Source organism: Pristiophorus japonicus, chromosome 1 (assembly GCF_044704955.1).
Source record: "Pristiophorus japonicus isolate sPriJap1 chromosome 1, sPriJap1.hap1, whole genome shotgun sequence".
Lineage (NCBI taxonomy): Eukaryota > Metazoa > Chordata > Chondrichthyes > Pristiophoridae > Pristiophorus > Pristiophorus japonicus.
Window position 1 is genome coordinate 144,507,719 of NC_091977.1, and position 15,969 is coordinate 144,523,687.

General features: G+C 47.2%; 1 protein-coding gene across 3 annotated transcripts in view; it reads left to right on the forward strand.

The window, feature by feature from the left end:
- LOC139233188 (AP-3 complex subunit sigma-1) overlaps positions 1-15,969 on the forward strand; it is a 150,625-nt gene that overhangs the window by 116,634 nt on the left and 18,022 nt on the right. For all 3 annotated transcript variants that reach the window (XM_070863889.1, XM_070863896.1, XM_070863866.1), the window contains one exon: positions 6,706-6,813. In XM_070863889.1, the coding sequence (XP_070719990.1) occupies positions 6,706-6,813 (108 nt within the window). The remainder of the gene's footprint in view (positions 1-6,705; positions 6,814-15,969) is intronic.

Below are 15,969 nucleotides of genomic sequence, written 5' to 3' on the forward strand. Positions count from 1 at the left end.
CATCTTAATACCCCCTATATCAAACTCTTAAGTCATTGATCGGTATATATATATATACCACAAAACACACGGGACCTACTACTAAGCCTGTGAAACCCTACTGGAAACAGTCTTTCCATCACACAAACACCCGTCGATCATTTGCTTCCTGCCCCTGAGCTAATTTTGGATCCAACTTGCCACTTTTGGACCAACCTGCTATGTGGGACCTTGTCAAAGGCTTTGATTAAAATCCATGTAGACTACTTCAAATGTAATAGCCTCACATCTTGCCACTTTTAAATAGAATTCTTTGATTCTGACTGCAGACTCTGATAATTAGCTGTGGCATTATAGTACAATGTTTTAAATAGTGTATTTCATAACTGAGTTGTCAGGAAGCATTTGTAAAGCATTAAAAACTCATTTTAAAAAAAGACAAATTTTGAAAATTGCTTAGAGGGTAGATTTTTTGCCAATCAACATATTGGGCTCAATTTTTCCCAAAGCTTTTTTTTGGCGTACTTGAGTTACGCCTGTTTTTTTAAGGCCCAAATACGCCAAAAAAAAAAGTTCTAAGTTTCCCCATTGGATTTCTTCATTTTGGCGCGGCCGAACCTGTTCTTTAGTTTTGGGGGTGGAGCCTTGATCTGCGCCAAAAAGATCGGATTGCCATGGTAGCCAGGGACACTGTGAGCTGAGGCTGCAAAGTGAAACATACAGCCAGCTCACAACACATTGCATCAATTTAAAAACACATTGAAATGTATTGCAACAACTTGCCTCCAATGCCCCCGGCCGAAGGGCTTGCAGGTCCGGTCGCCGTCTGAATGGCCTCCCCGGTCCGCCACTCGAAACAGTCTCCTGGTCCCTCTCTCTTTCTCTCTCTCTCTCTCTCTCTCTCTCTCTCTCTCTCTCTCTCTCTCAGATTGTGGTTTGTATCATCTCTCCAGAGCCAAGTTGCTGGACAAAATTAACATCTTCCCCACTTTACTCACTGATCTGCACTGTATTTGATTGGAGGAACCATACTCCCTATTGCTTAGAAAATGCTGGAAACTCAGCAATTTGGGCAACATCTGTGAAGTGATAAACATGGTGTTAACATTTCATGTTGATGACCTTTCGTTAGAACAGGTGCTAAGTGTGCTTTTTTTTCCCGCTTGGTAGAAAAGAAAGACTTGCATTCAGATATGGTCTTTCACAACCTCCGCCAATGAATTACTTTTGAAGTGCAGTAATTGTTGTAATGTGGCATGGCAGCCAATTTGTGCAGAGCAAACAGCAATGTTATAATGATCAGATAATCTGTTTGTCGCAGTGATGTTGGTTGAGGATCACTCCCCTGCTCTTCGAACAAGTGTCGTGGAATCTTTTACGTCCACCTGAGAGAGCTGGCGGGGCCTCGGCTTAATGTCTCATCCAAAAGATAGCACCACTGACAGTGCAGCACTCCCTCTCTACTGCAGTGGAGTGTCGGCTTAGGTTTGTGTGCTCCAGTCTCTGGATTGGGACTTGAACCCACCACCTTCTGACTCAGAGGTGAGAGTGTTATCAGCTGAGCATGTGTAGTGTCGTAAGATAGTCTTGGTCCTCTTCCTTTTTAATGTAAGAAGTATGACCAGTCAATTCTCCACGCCCCATTTGGTGCATGGAATAGAATAGTTTGTGCAAGTATGAAATGTCACAAGCAGTTCATGGAAATTACAACAATCAAAAACTTTATGGGGCGGATTTTGGGTCTTCTGCGCTCTGTTTTTCGCCCGGGTGGCAATGGCGGCGGTGAGGTCTTCTGGGCAGGCAGGCAGTCAGCCTCCAGTGCCCTGCAGGGATCTTCGGGTCTGGTTTTACGGTGGCGCGAAGCAACACCGCCCGGAAGAGCTGCGCCGGTGTGCAACGGCCCTAGTTGCGACACCGGAGCAAATTTTGAATTCAGCCCGACCCATATGCCCTGCGGTTAACATCTGGTAAATCAGGCGGTCCAACTATAACGACTGCAGAGAGGTAAGTAATGGACTCCTAAGGTAAGTGTGATTTTTTTTTTTCTTTTAAATTTTTTTTTGCGATTTATATTGTGGTGGCATCGGTAATGTTTTGGGAATGGTTTTGTGGTGGTTTTTAGGTTTTTTTTCTTCCCAGATGTGTCTTGGAGCACTCTCAGCCCGGCTCTTCAGCTCAGGAGTTTCCCATGCTAGCGCCCAAGAGAGGTATATAACACCTCCCATAGTACTACGCCCCCTGACGCAGGGCCCAGCTGCCCAATTTTACTTACTGAGGTGCAAACTGTTCCCAGGCGCAAACTTCACTGCCCCACCGCCATTACCGCCCCGAAATCATCAAAGCCGAAAATCCAGCCCAAAAAGTCGCCTTTTTTTATTTTCTCTCTTGTACCCAACCACATCTATTGTTCCTCCAAACATCCACAATATCCGAGTTTGTTGGGAGGATAGGGTCCTTCAGGTGGAAGTCCATCTGAGTGTCAGGAATAGGTACAGAAAATAATCATTAAGGCGAATGGAATGCTGGCCTTTATATCTAGAGGACTAGAATACAAGGCGGTAGAAGTTATGCTGCAGCTATATATCATCATCATCATAGGCAGTCCCTTGAAACGAGGTTGACTTGCTTCCACGCCAAAAAGGGACGAGTTCACAGATGTATCAATGAAGGACCTAATATTCCGGATCCCGAATTACATGTTGAACGGTGGAAGAAGCCTGTGTGTGGATTTTTTTAACGTGCGGTAGCCGTTGCACACCAGCCACCACACGGGCTTGACACAGCTAGGTCTTGGACCAGTGGCAAGGATTAGCCAAGACGACTGGAGATCAGCTCGGATGCATGGACCTAGTATGTGCACACATCGCAGTGTGGGCTGGCCCATGCTGCCCCTGGGCCCTCGTCTCTCCTGGCCCCAATCACATCCCTCTACGAACTCTTGCCGCTCCTTTACCCCGACCTCGCCACTCCTGCTGTACCTGCCCACACTGCAATCAGCCGTCGCCCTCCTGCTGGGGTCCTTTTCAGAATGGCAGGCAGTGACTAGTGGGGTGCCGCAGGGCTCAGTGCTGGAACCCCAGATATTTACAATGTACATCAATGATTTAGATGAAGGAATTGAGAGTAATATCTCCAAGTTTGCAGATGACACTAAACTGGGTGGCGGTGTGAGCTGTGAGGAGGATGCTAAGAGGCTGCAGGGTGACTTGGACAGGTTAGGTGAGTAGGCAAATGCAATATAATGTGGATAAATGTGGGGTTATCCATTTTGGTGGCAAAAACATGAAGGCAGAATATTATCTTAATTGAGGCAGATTAGGAAAAGGGGAGGTGCAACGAGATCCGAGTGTCATGGCACATCAGTCATTGAAAGTTGGCATGCAGGTACAGCAGGCGGTGAAGAAGGCAAAAGGCATGTTGCACTTCATAGCAAGGGGATTTGAGTATAGGAACAGGGAGGTCTTACTGCAGTTGTACAGGGCCTTGGTGAAGCCTCACCTGGCATATTGTGTTCAGTTTTGGTCTCCTAATCTGAGGAAGGTTCACCAGACTGATTCCAGGGATGGCTGGACTGTCATATGAGGAGAGACTGGATCAACTGGGCCTTTATAAACTGGAGTTTAGAAGGATGAGAGGGGATCTCATTGAAACATACAAAATTCTGACAGGACTGGATAGGTTAGATGCAGGAAGAATGTTCCCGATGTTGGGGAAGTCCAGAACCAGGAGACGCAGTCTAAGGATAAGGGGTAAGCCGTTTAGGACCGAGATGAGGAGAAACTTCTTCAGAGTTGTTAACCTGTGGCATTCTCTGCCGCAGAGTTGTTGAAGCCAGTTCATTAAATATATTCAAGAGGGAGTTAGATATGGCCCTTACGGCTAAAGGGATCAAGGGGTATGGAGAGAAAGCAGGAAAGGGGTACTGAGGTGAATGATCAGCCATGATCTTATTGAATGGTGGCGCAGGCTCGAAGGGCCGAATGACCTACTCCTGCACCTATTTTCTATGTTTCTATGCAGCAGTGCCATTGCTCCCTGCAGTGTCATACTGCTGCACGCTGATCCCTCTAATGGCCCCAACCTGCTGATGGTCTTGCAGGCCGGGACCGTGCCGATTTCCGGGCCGTCGCACGCTGCTCCCTCTAATGGCCCCGGCCTGCTGCTTAGAGCTGGACCTTTCAGTAGTGAAATTAGGAAACACTTCTCCACATATAGGGCCCAACTTTCCACATGATAAAAAACGGGCGCCCCGCCGAGCTGTAAAAAAAACTCGCGATTCTAGAGCACTTTGCAGCTCCTTGTCTGTTTGGCGCGGCGCCCAGGGGGGGCAGAGCCGACACTCGCGCCGATTTTGTAAGTGGGAGGGGGCGGGTACCATTTAAATTAGTTTTTTTCCTGCCGGCAACGCTGCGCGTGCGCGTTGGAGCGTTCGCGCATGCGCAGTGTGAAGGAAACATTGGCACTCGGCCATTTTTGTAGTTCTTTGTAGCTGTTTAATTTTTGAACATTTTTTAATAAAAGCACATTGCCATCAGCACATCAGCACTGAGGCTTCCTGCAGCCTTCTCACTGTCTCCTCCCCCCCCCCCTCCCCGTGGGAAGAACAGGCGCCTCCTCCCCCTCCCCTCGGGAAGAACGGGCGCCTCCTCCCCCACCCGCGGGAAAGAACGGGCGCCTCCTTCCCCTCCCCCCCCCCCCCCACCCCCGCGGGAAGAACGGGCGCCTCCTCCCCCACCCGCGGGAAAGAACGGGCGCCTCCTCCCCCCCCCCCCCCCCCCGGCGGGAAGAACGGGCGCCTCCTCCCCCACCCGCGGGAAAGAACGGGCGCCTCCTTCCCCCCCCCCCCCGGGGGGAAGAACGGGCGCCTCAGGCTGATTGCAGCATTCTCCGTGCCTGAAGCACTTTCACACAGGTAGGAAGATGGTTTATTTAATTTTTTCTTTGCTTATAAATGTTTATTCAGGTTGGATTTATTTGTATAATATTTGTAGAAGTATAAATAAGGATTTATTGTTGAATTTAATGACTTCCCTCCCCCCACCTCGTTCTGGACACCTAATTTATAACCTGCGCCTGATTTTTTAATGTGCAGAACAGGTTTTTTCAGTTCTACAAAAATCTTCACTTGCTCCATTCTAAGTTAGTTTGGAGTACGTTTTCACTGTGGAAACTTTCAAATCAGGCGTCAGTGGCCGGACACGCCCCCTTTTGAAGAAAAAATTCTGTTCCAAAGTAGAACTTTTCTACCTGACTAGAACTGCAGAAATAAAAATGTGAAGAATTGCGATTTCTAAGATAGTCCGTTCTCCAGCAGTTGCTCCTAAAAAATCAGGCGCAAATCATGTGGAAACTTGGGCCCATAGGGTGGTAGAAATTTGGAACTCTCTTCAGCAAACAACAATTGATGCTAGATCAATTGTTAATTTTAAATCTAAGACTTTTTGTTCACTAAAGGTATTAAGGGACATGGGCCAGAGGTATATGGAGTTAGGTCGCAGATCAGCCATGATCTCATTGAATGGTGGAACAGGCCCGAGGGGCTGAATGGCCTACTCCTGTTCCTATGTTGCACCAGATGCAATGCCAAAGGATGGGTTTTCCGTTTAATATTGGCAAACATCCGTCTGGCCCATGCCTGTGTTCTGAAAAGGAAATTGCCCTTTCCAAGTTGAGTCCAAACTTCTGGGCCATACACAATTGGAGGCAGAAATTCACCTCCGCCGAAAATGGGTCACAACTACCGTTTTTCATGTGTTTTCACCACTGCAGTGGATGCGGTATCCTCTTGCGCGAAATTCAGCTCTCTTTTTTTTTCCAAGCGGGCGGAAGTCGGTCATAATGGGGGCGGAGATCAGAAGGTCGGTCATAAGAGGGGCGGAAGTGGGGGCGGGCGGGCGGAGTGTCTGGCGTTGTCTCATCAGCGTAGCGCTGATGACGTCACCGCATTGGAGCATCACCATGTCTTTCCCCTTCACTTAAAAGGGGAGAGCCATTGCGAGCTCTGTGATTATTTTAGTTAGATCTACTGAGCCACCGGGAGGGTTTCAGTCGAGCCAGAGGCCTGGCACCCAAGAAGGGGTGCCAATCTGCCTGTTGGTGGCCCAGCCGAACCCGGGGGCATAATTGTCGGGCTGACCTGGCAGTTAGCCAACAAAAAAAAAATAAGATGGTGGTCGCGGCAGTGTGCCTTCTCCTTTTAATGACGGCCGCACTGCCATTTTATACACTCTGCAATCACAGTGCACTGACAGAAAAAAACTGTCGGGGGCACCACGCAGTGCCTGCAAGATTTTGTAGGTGACTTTTGCTTGCAGGGTAGAAAATCGGCGTTGTGCGTTTGATGACACACTTAGGAGGGTTCGGCAGCAGCGGGGCGGAAGTGGAGACCGCTGGAAAAACCACCGAGAAGAATTTTGTGAGCGGCAGCCATTCGACAATAATCGACGGCCATTTGACACCGCGCATGGCCGTCGCTTTCCGGCCGGTAACAGGCCTTGTCGGGAAGCTGAATTTTGGCCCCTTGGTCTTTTTATTTAAAAATTATTGTTATAAATATCTGCAAAATGTATCGTGTACTCTTGCAGAAACCTTGTGCTGTGTCCGTGCCATTACTTTGTTCCTTGGAGGTACTGATCCTTATGTAATATGTAGTTTTGACACTTGCCAATGATGTCTTAAAATCTTTATGCTATCCTATACTTAATGTGTTTTAAATTTTTTTTTAAGGTTCACAATATTTTGGCGGAAATGGTGATGGGAGGAATGGTTTTAGAGACCAATATGAATGAAATAGTTACTCAGATTGATGCTCAGAACAAAATGGAAAAATCTGAGGTAAGAATCTTAAACCTTACAGAAAATACCTTTTTAACTTGCATGGTTGTGGATCCTGCATGTTTCTTGTGCCTTCTGTCACAGCTTATTCTTTAGTGCCAACAGCCAGCTTGCTTGGTGTGCTAAGTACAGCTATTGAATGACAATTTGGGTACTTTTAATGTGTGACAAATCAACAGCAGTGATGATGCATTGTAAAATGTCTACTTATCAGTTTGAACATTACTACGCAATGTGCACAAATATTGGTGATAGAACTTCAGGTGTGCAGGTTTTAGCGATATTGAAGTCAAAAGCTACATGAATGAATTTGCATGTACACTAATCTGAAAGATTAGCTTTTACAAGTCAATCTTAGAAACATAGAAACATAGAAAATAGGTGCAGGAGTAGGCCATTCGGCCCTTCGAGCCTGCACCGCCATTCAATAAGTTCATGGTTGATCACTCCCTCAGTACTCCTTTCCTGCTTTCTCTCCATACCCCTTGATCCCTTTAGCCGTAAAGGCCATATCTAACTCCCTCTTGAATATATCCAATAAACTGGCATCAACAACTCTCTGCGGCAGGGAATTCCACAGGTTAACAACTCTGAGTGAAGAAGTTTCTCCTCATCTCAGTCCTAAATGGCCTACCCCTTATCCTAAGACTATGTCGCCTGGTTCTGGACTTCCCCAACATCGGGAACATTCTTCCCGCATCTAACCTGTCCAGTCCTGTCAGAATCTTGTACGTTTCTATGAGATCCCCTCTCATCCTTCTAAACTCCAGTGAATAAAGGTCCACTTGATCTCCTCATATGACAGTCCAGCCATCCCTGGAATCAGTCTGGTGAACCTTCGCTGCACTCCCTCAATAGCAAGAACGTCATTCCTCAGATTAGGAGACCAAAACTGAACACAATATTCCAGGTGAGGCCTCACTAAGGCTCTGTACAACTGCAGTAAGACCTCCCTGCTCCTATACTCAAATCCCCTAGCTATGACGGCCAACATACCATTTGCCTCCTTCACCGCCTGCTTGCCAACTTTCAATGACTGATGAACCATGACACCGAGGTCTCGTTGCACCTCCCCTTTTCCTAACCTGCACGTTTAAGGGGCTGGCACAAACTAATAATGTATCGAGCATAAATTATTATTAAAAGAGAAATACTATGATATTAGCTTCAGTCTATCAGCTTTTCTAGCTGGCTGTCTCCTTAAGATAGTTTTCCACTTGACAAACAATCGGTGCTGAGTTAGTTGGTCTTGACCAGGACAACAGTTGTGATTGGCCTCAGTGCTTCTGGGTTAAGGTGGAAAAAAGCGGCCAAGGCCACCACTCCGGACTGTCATGCTGGGTTTTTAAAGGCCAGGGTTTGCAGCAAGGCCTTGAGGGGGGAAGGAGGTTGGAAGGATGGCTGGTGTAAGAGCTGCAAGGAGAGCTAACAGGTTTATTGATATGGAGCTGGAGACACTGATGGACGGTGTGAAGGACAGAAGAGAATACTGTTTCCTGAATAGCATGTTTAGTGAGTTGGTCACACCGCAGGTACAGGTTACACAGGCAGATAGGGAATGTGTGACCATCAGGCAGAGCAGTGGAAGGAAGGTAGTGCAGGGGTCCTCTGCGGTCATCTCCCTCCAAAACAGATACACCACCTTGGGTACTGTTGGGGGGGATGACTCATCAGGGGAAAGCAGCAGCAGCTAAGTCAATGGCATCAGGGATGGCTCTGCTGCACAGGAGGGCAGGAAAAAGAGTGGGAGAGCTATAGTGGTAGGGGATTCTATTGTAAAGGGAATGGATAGGCGTTTCTGTGGTCACAACTGAGACTCCAGGATGGTATGTTGCCTCCCTTGTGCAAGGATCAAGGATGTCTCGGAGCGGCTGCAGGGCATTCTGGAGGGGGAAGGTGAACAGCCAGTTGTCGTGGTGCATTATAGGTACCAACGACCTAGGTAAAAAAAACGGGATGAGGTCCTACAAGCTGAATTTAGGGAGCTAGGAGTTAAATTTAAAAAGTAGGACCTCAAAGGTAGTAATCTCAGGATTGCTACCAGTGCCATGTGCTAGTCAGAGTAGAAAGAGCAGGATAGTTAAGATGAATATGTGGCTTGAAGAATGGTGCAAGAGGGAGGGATTCAAATTCCTGGGACATTGGAACTGGTTCTGGGGGCGGTGGGACCAGTACAAAACGGACGGTCTGCACCTGGGCAAGACCGGATCCGATGTCCTAGGGGGAGTGTTTGCTAGTGCCGATGGGGAGGGGTTAAACTAAAATGGCAGGGGGATGGGAATCTATGCAGAGAGACACAGGGAAGTAAAATGGGGGCAGAAGCAAAAGATAGAAAAGAGAATAGTAAAAGTGGAGGGCAGAGAAACCCAAGGCAAAAATCAAAAAGGGCCACGTTACAGCATAATTCTAAAGGAACAAAGAGTGTTAAAAAGACAAGCCGAAAGGCTCTGTGCCTCAATGCAAGAAGTATTCGTAATAAGGTGGAGGAACTAACTGCGCAGGCAACTATTAACGAATATGATATAATTGGGATTACGGAGATATGGCTCCAGGGTGACCAAGGCTGGGAACTCAATATCCAGGGGTATTCAACATTCAGGAAGGATAGACATAAAGGAAAAGGAGGTGAGGTAGCGTTGCTGGTTAAAGAGGAAATTAATGCAATAGTAAGGAAGGACATTAGCTTGGATGATGTGGAATTTGTATGGGTAGCGCTGCGAAATACCAAAGGGCAGAAAATGCTAGTGGGAGTTGTGTACAGACCACCAAACAGTAGTAGTGAGGTTGGGGACAGCATCAAACAAGAAATTGGGGATGTGTGCAATAAAGGTACAGCAGTTATCATGGGTGACATTAATCTACATATAGATTGGGCTAACCAAACTGGTGGTAATACGGTGGAGGATTTCCTGGAGTGTATTAAGGATGGTTTTCAAGACCAATATGTCGAGGAACCAACTAGACAGCTGGCCATCCTAGACTAGGTGTTGTGTAATGAGAGGGGACTAATTAGCAATCTTGTTGTGCGAGGCCTCTTGGGGAAGAGTGACCATAATATGGTAGAATTCTTTAAGATGGAGAGTGACACAGTTAATTCGGAGACTAGGGTCCTGAACTTAAGGAAAGGCAACTTTGATGGTATGAGACGTGAATTGGCTAGGATAGACTGGCAAATGAAACTTAAAGGGTCGACGGTGGATAGGCAATGGCAGGCATTTATAGACTACATGGACGAACTTCAACAATTATACATCCCTGTCTGGAGTAAAAATAAAACTGGGAAGATGGCTCAACCATGGCTAACAAGGGAAATTAAGGATAGTGTTAAATCCAAGGAAGAGGCATATAAATTGGCCAGAAAAAGCAGCAAACCTGAGGACTGGGAGAAATTTAGAATTCAGCAGAAGAGGACAAAGGGATTAATTAGGAGGGGGGAAATAGAATATGAGAGGAAGCTTACAGGGAATATAAAAACTGACTGCAAAAGTTTCTATCGATATGTGAAGAGAAAAAGGTTAGTGAAGACAAACGTAGGTCCCTTGCAGTCAGAATCAGGTGAATTTATAGTGGAGAACAAAGAAATAGCAGACCAATTGAACAAATACTTTGATTCTGTCTTCACTAAGGACGACACAAATAACCTTACGGAAATACTAGAGGAGCGAGGGTCTAGCGAGAAGGAGGAACTGAAGGGAATCCTTATTAGTCAGGAAATTGTGTTAGGGAAATTGATGGGTTTGAAGGCCGATAAATCCCCTGGGCCTGATAGACTGCATCCCAGAGTACTTAAGGAAGTGGCCCTAGAAACGGTGGATGCATTGGTGATCATTTTCTAACATTCTATTTGTTATGTATGAATAAAGAGACTGACTAGATACTGTGAGCTCAAAGTAAAGTGTGACCTTAGTCTTTTATTGCAGGTCTCCAGAGTGCCTCTCCAGCCTGTGAGGCCTCCTTAAGTACAGGAGCTCCCAAGTGATTGTGGGATCCCTTGGGACTCCAGGGGATGAGCCCTCTGGTGGCTTCACAAGATATTTACAGGTTTACATATATAACACTGTTGACGCTGGATCAGTTCCTATGGACTGGAGGGTAGCTAACGTAACACCACTTTTTTAAAAAAAAGGAGGAAGAGAGAAAACATGGAATTATAGACCGGTTAGCCTGACATCGGTGGTGGGGAAAATGTTGGAATCAATTATTAAACATGAAATAGCAGAGCATTTGGAAAGCAGTGACGGGATCGGTCCAAGTCAGCATGGATTTATGAAAGGGAAATCATGCTTGACAAATCTTCTAGAATTTTTTGAGGATGTAACTAGTAGAGTGGACAAGGGAGACCCAGTGGATGTGGTGTATTTGTGTCATGTATTCAACTATCATTGTAACCCATGAATAAGCTGACCCAAGTTGTACACCTTGAGAACATTGACCACAAGGGGCGAATTTGTGGGAGACACTGCTAACCTGGTCTTTCAGGTATAAAATTGGAAGCTCCACCCACCTTCATCACTTGAGGTCTTGGCAATAAAGGTAACTGGACACAGAGTGACCTTCTCTCAAGTATGGGCCTCGTGTGCATTTATACTGTAGAGTAAGGAGATATCAATTCGGACTTTGAAAAGGCTTTTGACAAGGTCCCACACAAGAGATTGGTGTGCAAAATTAAAGCAAATGGTATTGGGGGTAATGTATTGATATGGATAGAGAACTGGTTGGCAGACAGGAAGCAGAGAGTCAAAATAAATGGACCCTGTTCAGAATGGCAGGCAGTGACTAGTGGGGTGCCGCAGGGTTCAGTGCTGGGACCCCAGCCATATACAATATACATTAATGATTTAGATGAAGGAATTTAATGTAATATCTCCAAGTTTGCAGATGACACTAAGCTGGGTGGTGGTGTGAGCTGTGAGGTGGATGCTAAGAGACTGCAGGGTGACTTGGACAGGTTAGGTGAGTGGGCAAATGCATGGCAGATGCTGTATAATATGGATAAATGTGAGGTTATCTACTTTGGTGGCAAAAACAGGAAGGTAGAATATTATCTGAATGGTGGCATATTAGGAAAAGGGGAGGTGCAGCGAGACCTTGGTGTCATGGTACATCAGTCATTGAAAGTTGGCAAGCAGGTATAGCAGGCTGTGAAGAAGGCAAATGGCATGTTGGCCTTCATTGCTAGAGGATTTGAGTATAGGAGCAGAGAGGTTTTACTGCAGTTGTACAGGGCCTTGGTGAGGCCACATCTGGAATATTGTGTTCAGTTTTGGCCTCCTAATCTGAGGAAGGATGTTCTTGCTATTGAGGGAGTGCAGCGAATATTCACCAGACTGATTCCCGGGATGGCAGGACTGACATATGAGGAGAGACTGGATCAACTGGTCTTGTATTCACTGGAGTTTAGAAGAATGAGAGGGGATCTCATTAAAAACATACAAAATTCTGACAGGATTGGACAGGTTAGATGCAGAAAGAATGTTCCTGATGCTGGGGAAGTCCAGAACCAGGGATCGCAGTCTTAAGGATAAGGGGTAAGCCATTTAGGACTGAGATGAGAAGAAACTTCTTCACTCAGAGTTGTTAACCTGTGGAATCTGTATCGCAGAAAGTTGTTGAGCGCAGTTCGTTAGATTTATTCAAGAGGGAGTTCGATATGGCCCTTACGGCTAAAGGGATCAATGGGTATGGAGAGAAAGCAGGAAAGGGGTACTTGGGTTGAATGATCAGCCATGATCTTATTGAATGGTGGTGCAGGCTTGAAGGGCTGAATGGTCTACTCCTGAACCTACTTTCTATGTTTCTGACGTGGGGAGACTTGGCAGACCGCTAGTACGTAATGCATGGAGGGAGATTGCAGGGGAGGTGTCAGGCACCTCCATATATCTGAGGGCGTACCCTCCCAGGAGGGTGCTGGCCAGTCTGCACCCAACCATTCCAGGCCTAGAGGTGTTCCAGAACATAGTAACATAGAACTTAGGTGCAGGAGCAGGCCATTCGGCCCTTCGAGGTGAAGGTGTTTCCGGCTCCTTTCAGGCATCAGCGGGGGACATATGCTCCATCTCTCAGCATGCTACACATTGCTGCATTCGCCAGGTGATTTTTGTACTGTACATAAACAGAATGGACTTCATAAACTTCCCAATGACCAAAGAGGTCCAAAATGAGAGGGCTGTAGGTTTTAGACAATTTGCTGGCTTCCCCAAGGTTCAGGGTGCCATTGACTGTACGCACGTCACCCTGCGAGCACCTTTACAGAATCCAGAGGTTTACCGAAACTGAAAGGGATTCCACTCCATGAACGTACAGATCGTCTGCAACCATACTCAGTGCATCATGGCAGTCAATACCCAATATCCAGGGAGCATTCATGATGCTTTCATCTTGAGTGAGAGCACTGTCTCCGGTCTGTTCCAGCTTCAACCACAAGGCCAGAGCTGGATGCTCGGGGGCAAAGGTTAAGACCTCGCCTCCTGGCTCATGACCTCCCCCCCCCCCCCCCCTGTTCCTGAACCCTCAGACAGAGTTGAGCATCGCTATAATGAGAGCCATGCAGCCACATGCAACATCGTCAAACAGACAATTGGAGTGATCAAGCAACGCTTCCGATACCTGGACCACTCTGGAAGCTGCCTGCAATACTCGCCTCAGCAGGTCGCTGAGTTCATTGTGGTGTGTTGCATGCTACACAACTTAGCCATCATGAGGGGACAGGATTTGCCAATGGGAATTGCAGGACCACCTCAGGAGAGGAGGAGGATGAGGAATGGGAGCCTGGCGAGGAACCCATGTCACCACCACCACAACCATAGGGGAGGCATCGTGGAAATTTCGCCGCTGCAAAAGCCTTGCGTCAGCTCATAATTGAACGCTTAGCTTGAAGAGTGAACGGCACGTTTGACTGTTGCCTGACCACTCTATCCCACCATGTTGACTATTCCCACTCTTATTCTGCAAATGAGACACTACACAGGAATGGTTAAGGTGAACAAAAGAATTTATGAAACATTGTAAACTTTTATAACTTTGTTAACACAATTTGTAAATGTTGAAACTTTTAATAAAATAACACAAATTGTGATTAAACAACAACATTATAACCAACACCCTGCCCCATGGTCTTTAACCACCGGCTTTCCCACCCTCCATTATTCTTAGCCCGCTCCTTCGCCTGCTCCTCCTATCCAAAGAGGCAAGAAAGCTGACATGCAGCAACATTGTCAGAGCATTGCTGTGTTGGGGTGAAAGACATTGGAGACGTTCTGGGGAGAGACTGGACCAACTCGTGACGTGGAAGGCCTGGCTTCTGACTGGTGAGCCTCTTCATTGGCCTTGCCAGTCACAGGTGGTGTGGGGTGGGTCTGGGTGTCACACTGGGGGACTTTGAAAGGCTGCTCACTACACTTTCTGGGACTCCAGTGTGACTGGTGGAGGCCACTAGCCTCGTGTGGACAGTGATGGCCTCGTAGGTTTCGTGGCTCGCACTGACAAACTGCGACACCATCTCCGTTATGGTAGCAGTGAGATTCTTGATGGTCCCAGGAATCCTACCCAGGACATCAAGGAGCTGACTGGTGAGCCTGATGCTCTCCCTGGATAGTCCCACCACGTCCAGTTCTATGTCGGCCTGCCTGTCAGCAGACCGACTTTGCCGACTCAATCTTCAGAGTGATGGCATACGGGATTCAACCACTAGTTGCTGCTCTGTACTAGTCCCAGGAGCCTTAGAGATCTCAAAGCCCGGGAATGTAACATCATCCTTGAACGAGGTGTTTGCCAGTGGTAAAAGAGGTGTAGATTGCATCTGCCTCCCCCCACTCCCCCCCCCCCCACCGGCCGGAGTCAGCTGCTCTATCAACACCTTTTCCTCTTCCTCCTCCACATGATGGTCTGACATGGAGGGTTGATCCGAGGGCTGCGGCACCTGTGGCTGGTCATCTGGAAGTAGAAATCAACAGATGAGTGGTTAGCAGCAGGGGCGGGGGCAGGGTGACATGAGGAAGATCACATAGCCCAGGCTCATTTGAAGGACCACCGCTACTCCGTTATATCTAGTCCAGAGACACTGCATTACATTGCCCCAACCCTAGTCCACAGACTGCATCACATTGCCCCAACTCAGCCCAGAAAGTGTGCAGGACTTGCCCTCAGGAAGCAAGCGGGGTCAGCACCACCAGTGACAGTTGCCCGACCAGAGATCCCATTGAGGCCTGCTACTCGCTCCTCCAGGTCCGTAAATGGCAGGGTCTGAGGCGGCCCACCGCCTGTCCGCACCTCTTCGCGGCGGTTGTAGGACTTCTTTGATTCCAAAGATGAAAATGGGAATGGTTACCAGAGGGTCCATCCGCTCTTGTGGCACACACAGATAGCCACCAAAGCATTTATCCCATGTCTGAATGTAATACAGTCCTCTGATTAACGGTCTTGGAAGTTGCACGTGGTTCATCAGGAAGACATTGAAGTGCGGAAACAACTTATCAGATCTCAGAAAGCAAACTTAATAATGTGTAACGATCATTCATGGCAAATAGGGTGCCTACCTATGCGTCATGCATTTTAGGAGGCAACTCAGTGATTAGAGACGGCAACAGTATGAGAACAACTGGTTTGTCAGATTTATAATTTAAGTAATAAAGGAGTGCATCAATAAAAATTGTATTCCGTCTAACGACCCTCGAAAGATCATTCAACTTTTTCCGGCACTGTGTGCCAGTCCTTATCATAACTAAGACTGTCTATTTCCACCTTCATAACCTCGCCCGGCTTCATCCTTGCCTCAGCTCATCCACTGCTGAAGCCCTCATCCATGCCTTTGTTACCGCTACGCACTCCTGGCTGGCCTCCCACATTCTACCCAACATAAACTAGAGGTGATCCAAAACTCGGCTGCCATGTCCTAACTCACACCAGGTTTCGATCACCCATCACCCCTGTGCTCGCTGATCTATATTGGCTTCCGGTTAAGCAGTGCCTCGTTTTCAAAATTTTCATCCTTATTTTCAAATCCCTCCATGACCTTACCACTCCCTGTCTCTGTAATCTCCTCCAGCCCCACAACCTCCCGAGATAGGCTCCTCTAATTCTGCCCTCTTAAGCATAAGAAATAGGAGCAGGAGTAGGATATTTGGCCCCTCAAGCCTGCTCCGCCATTTAATAAGATTA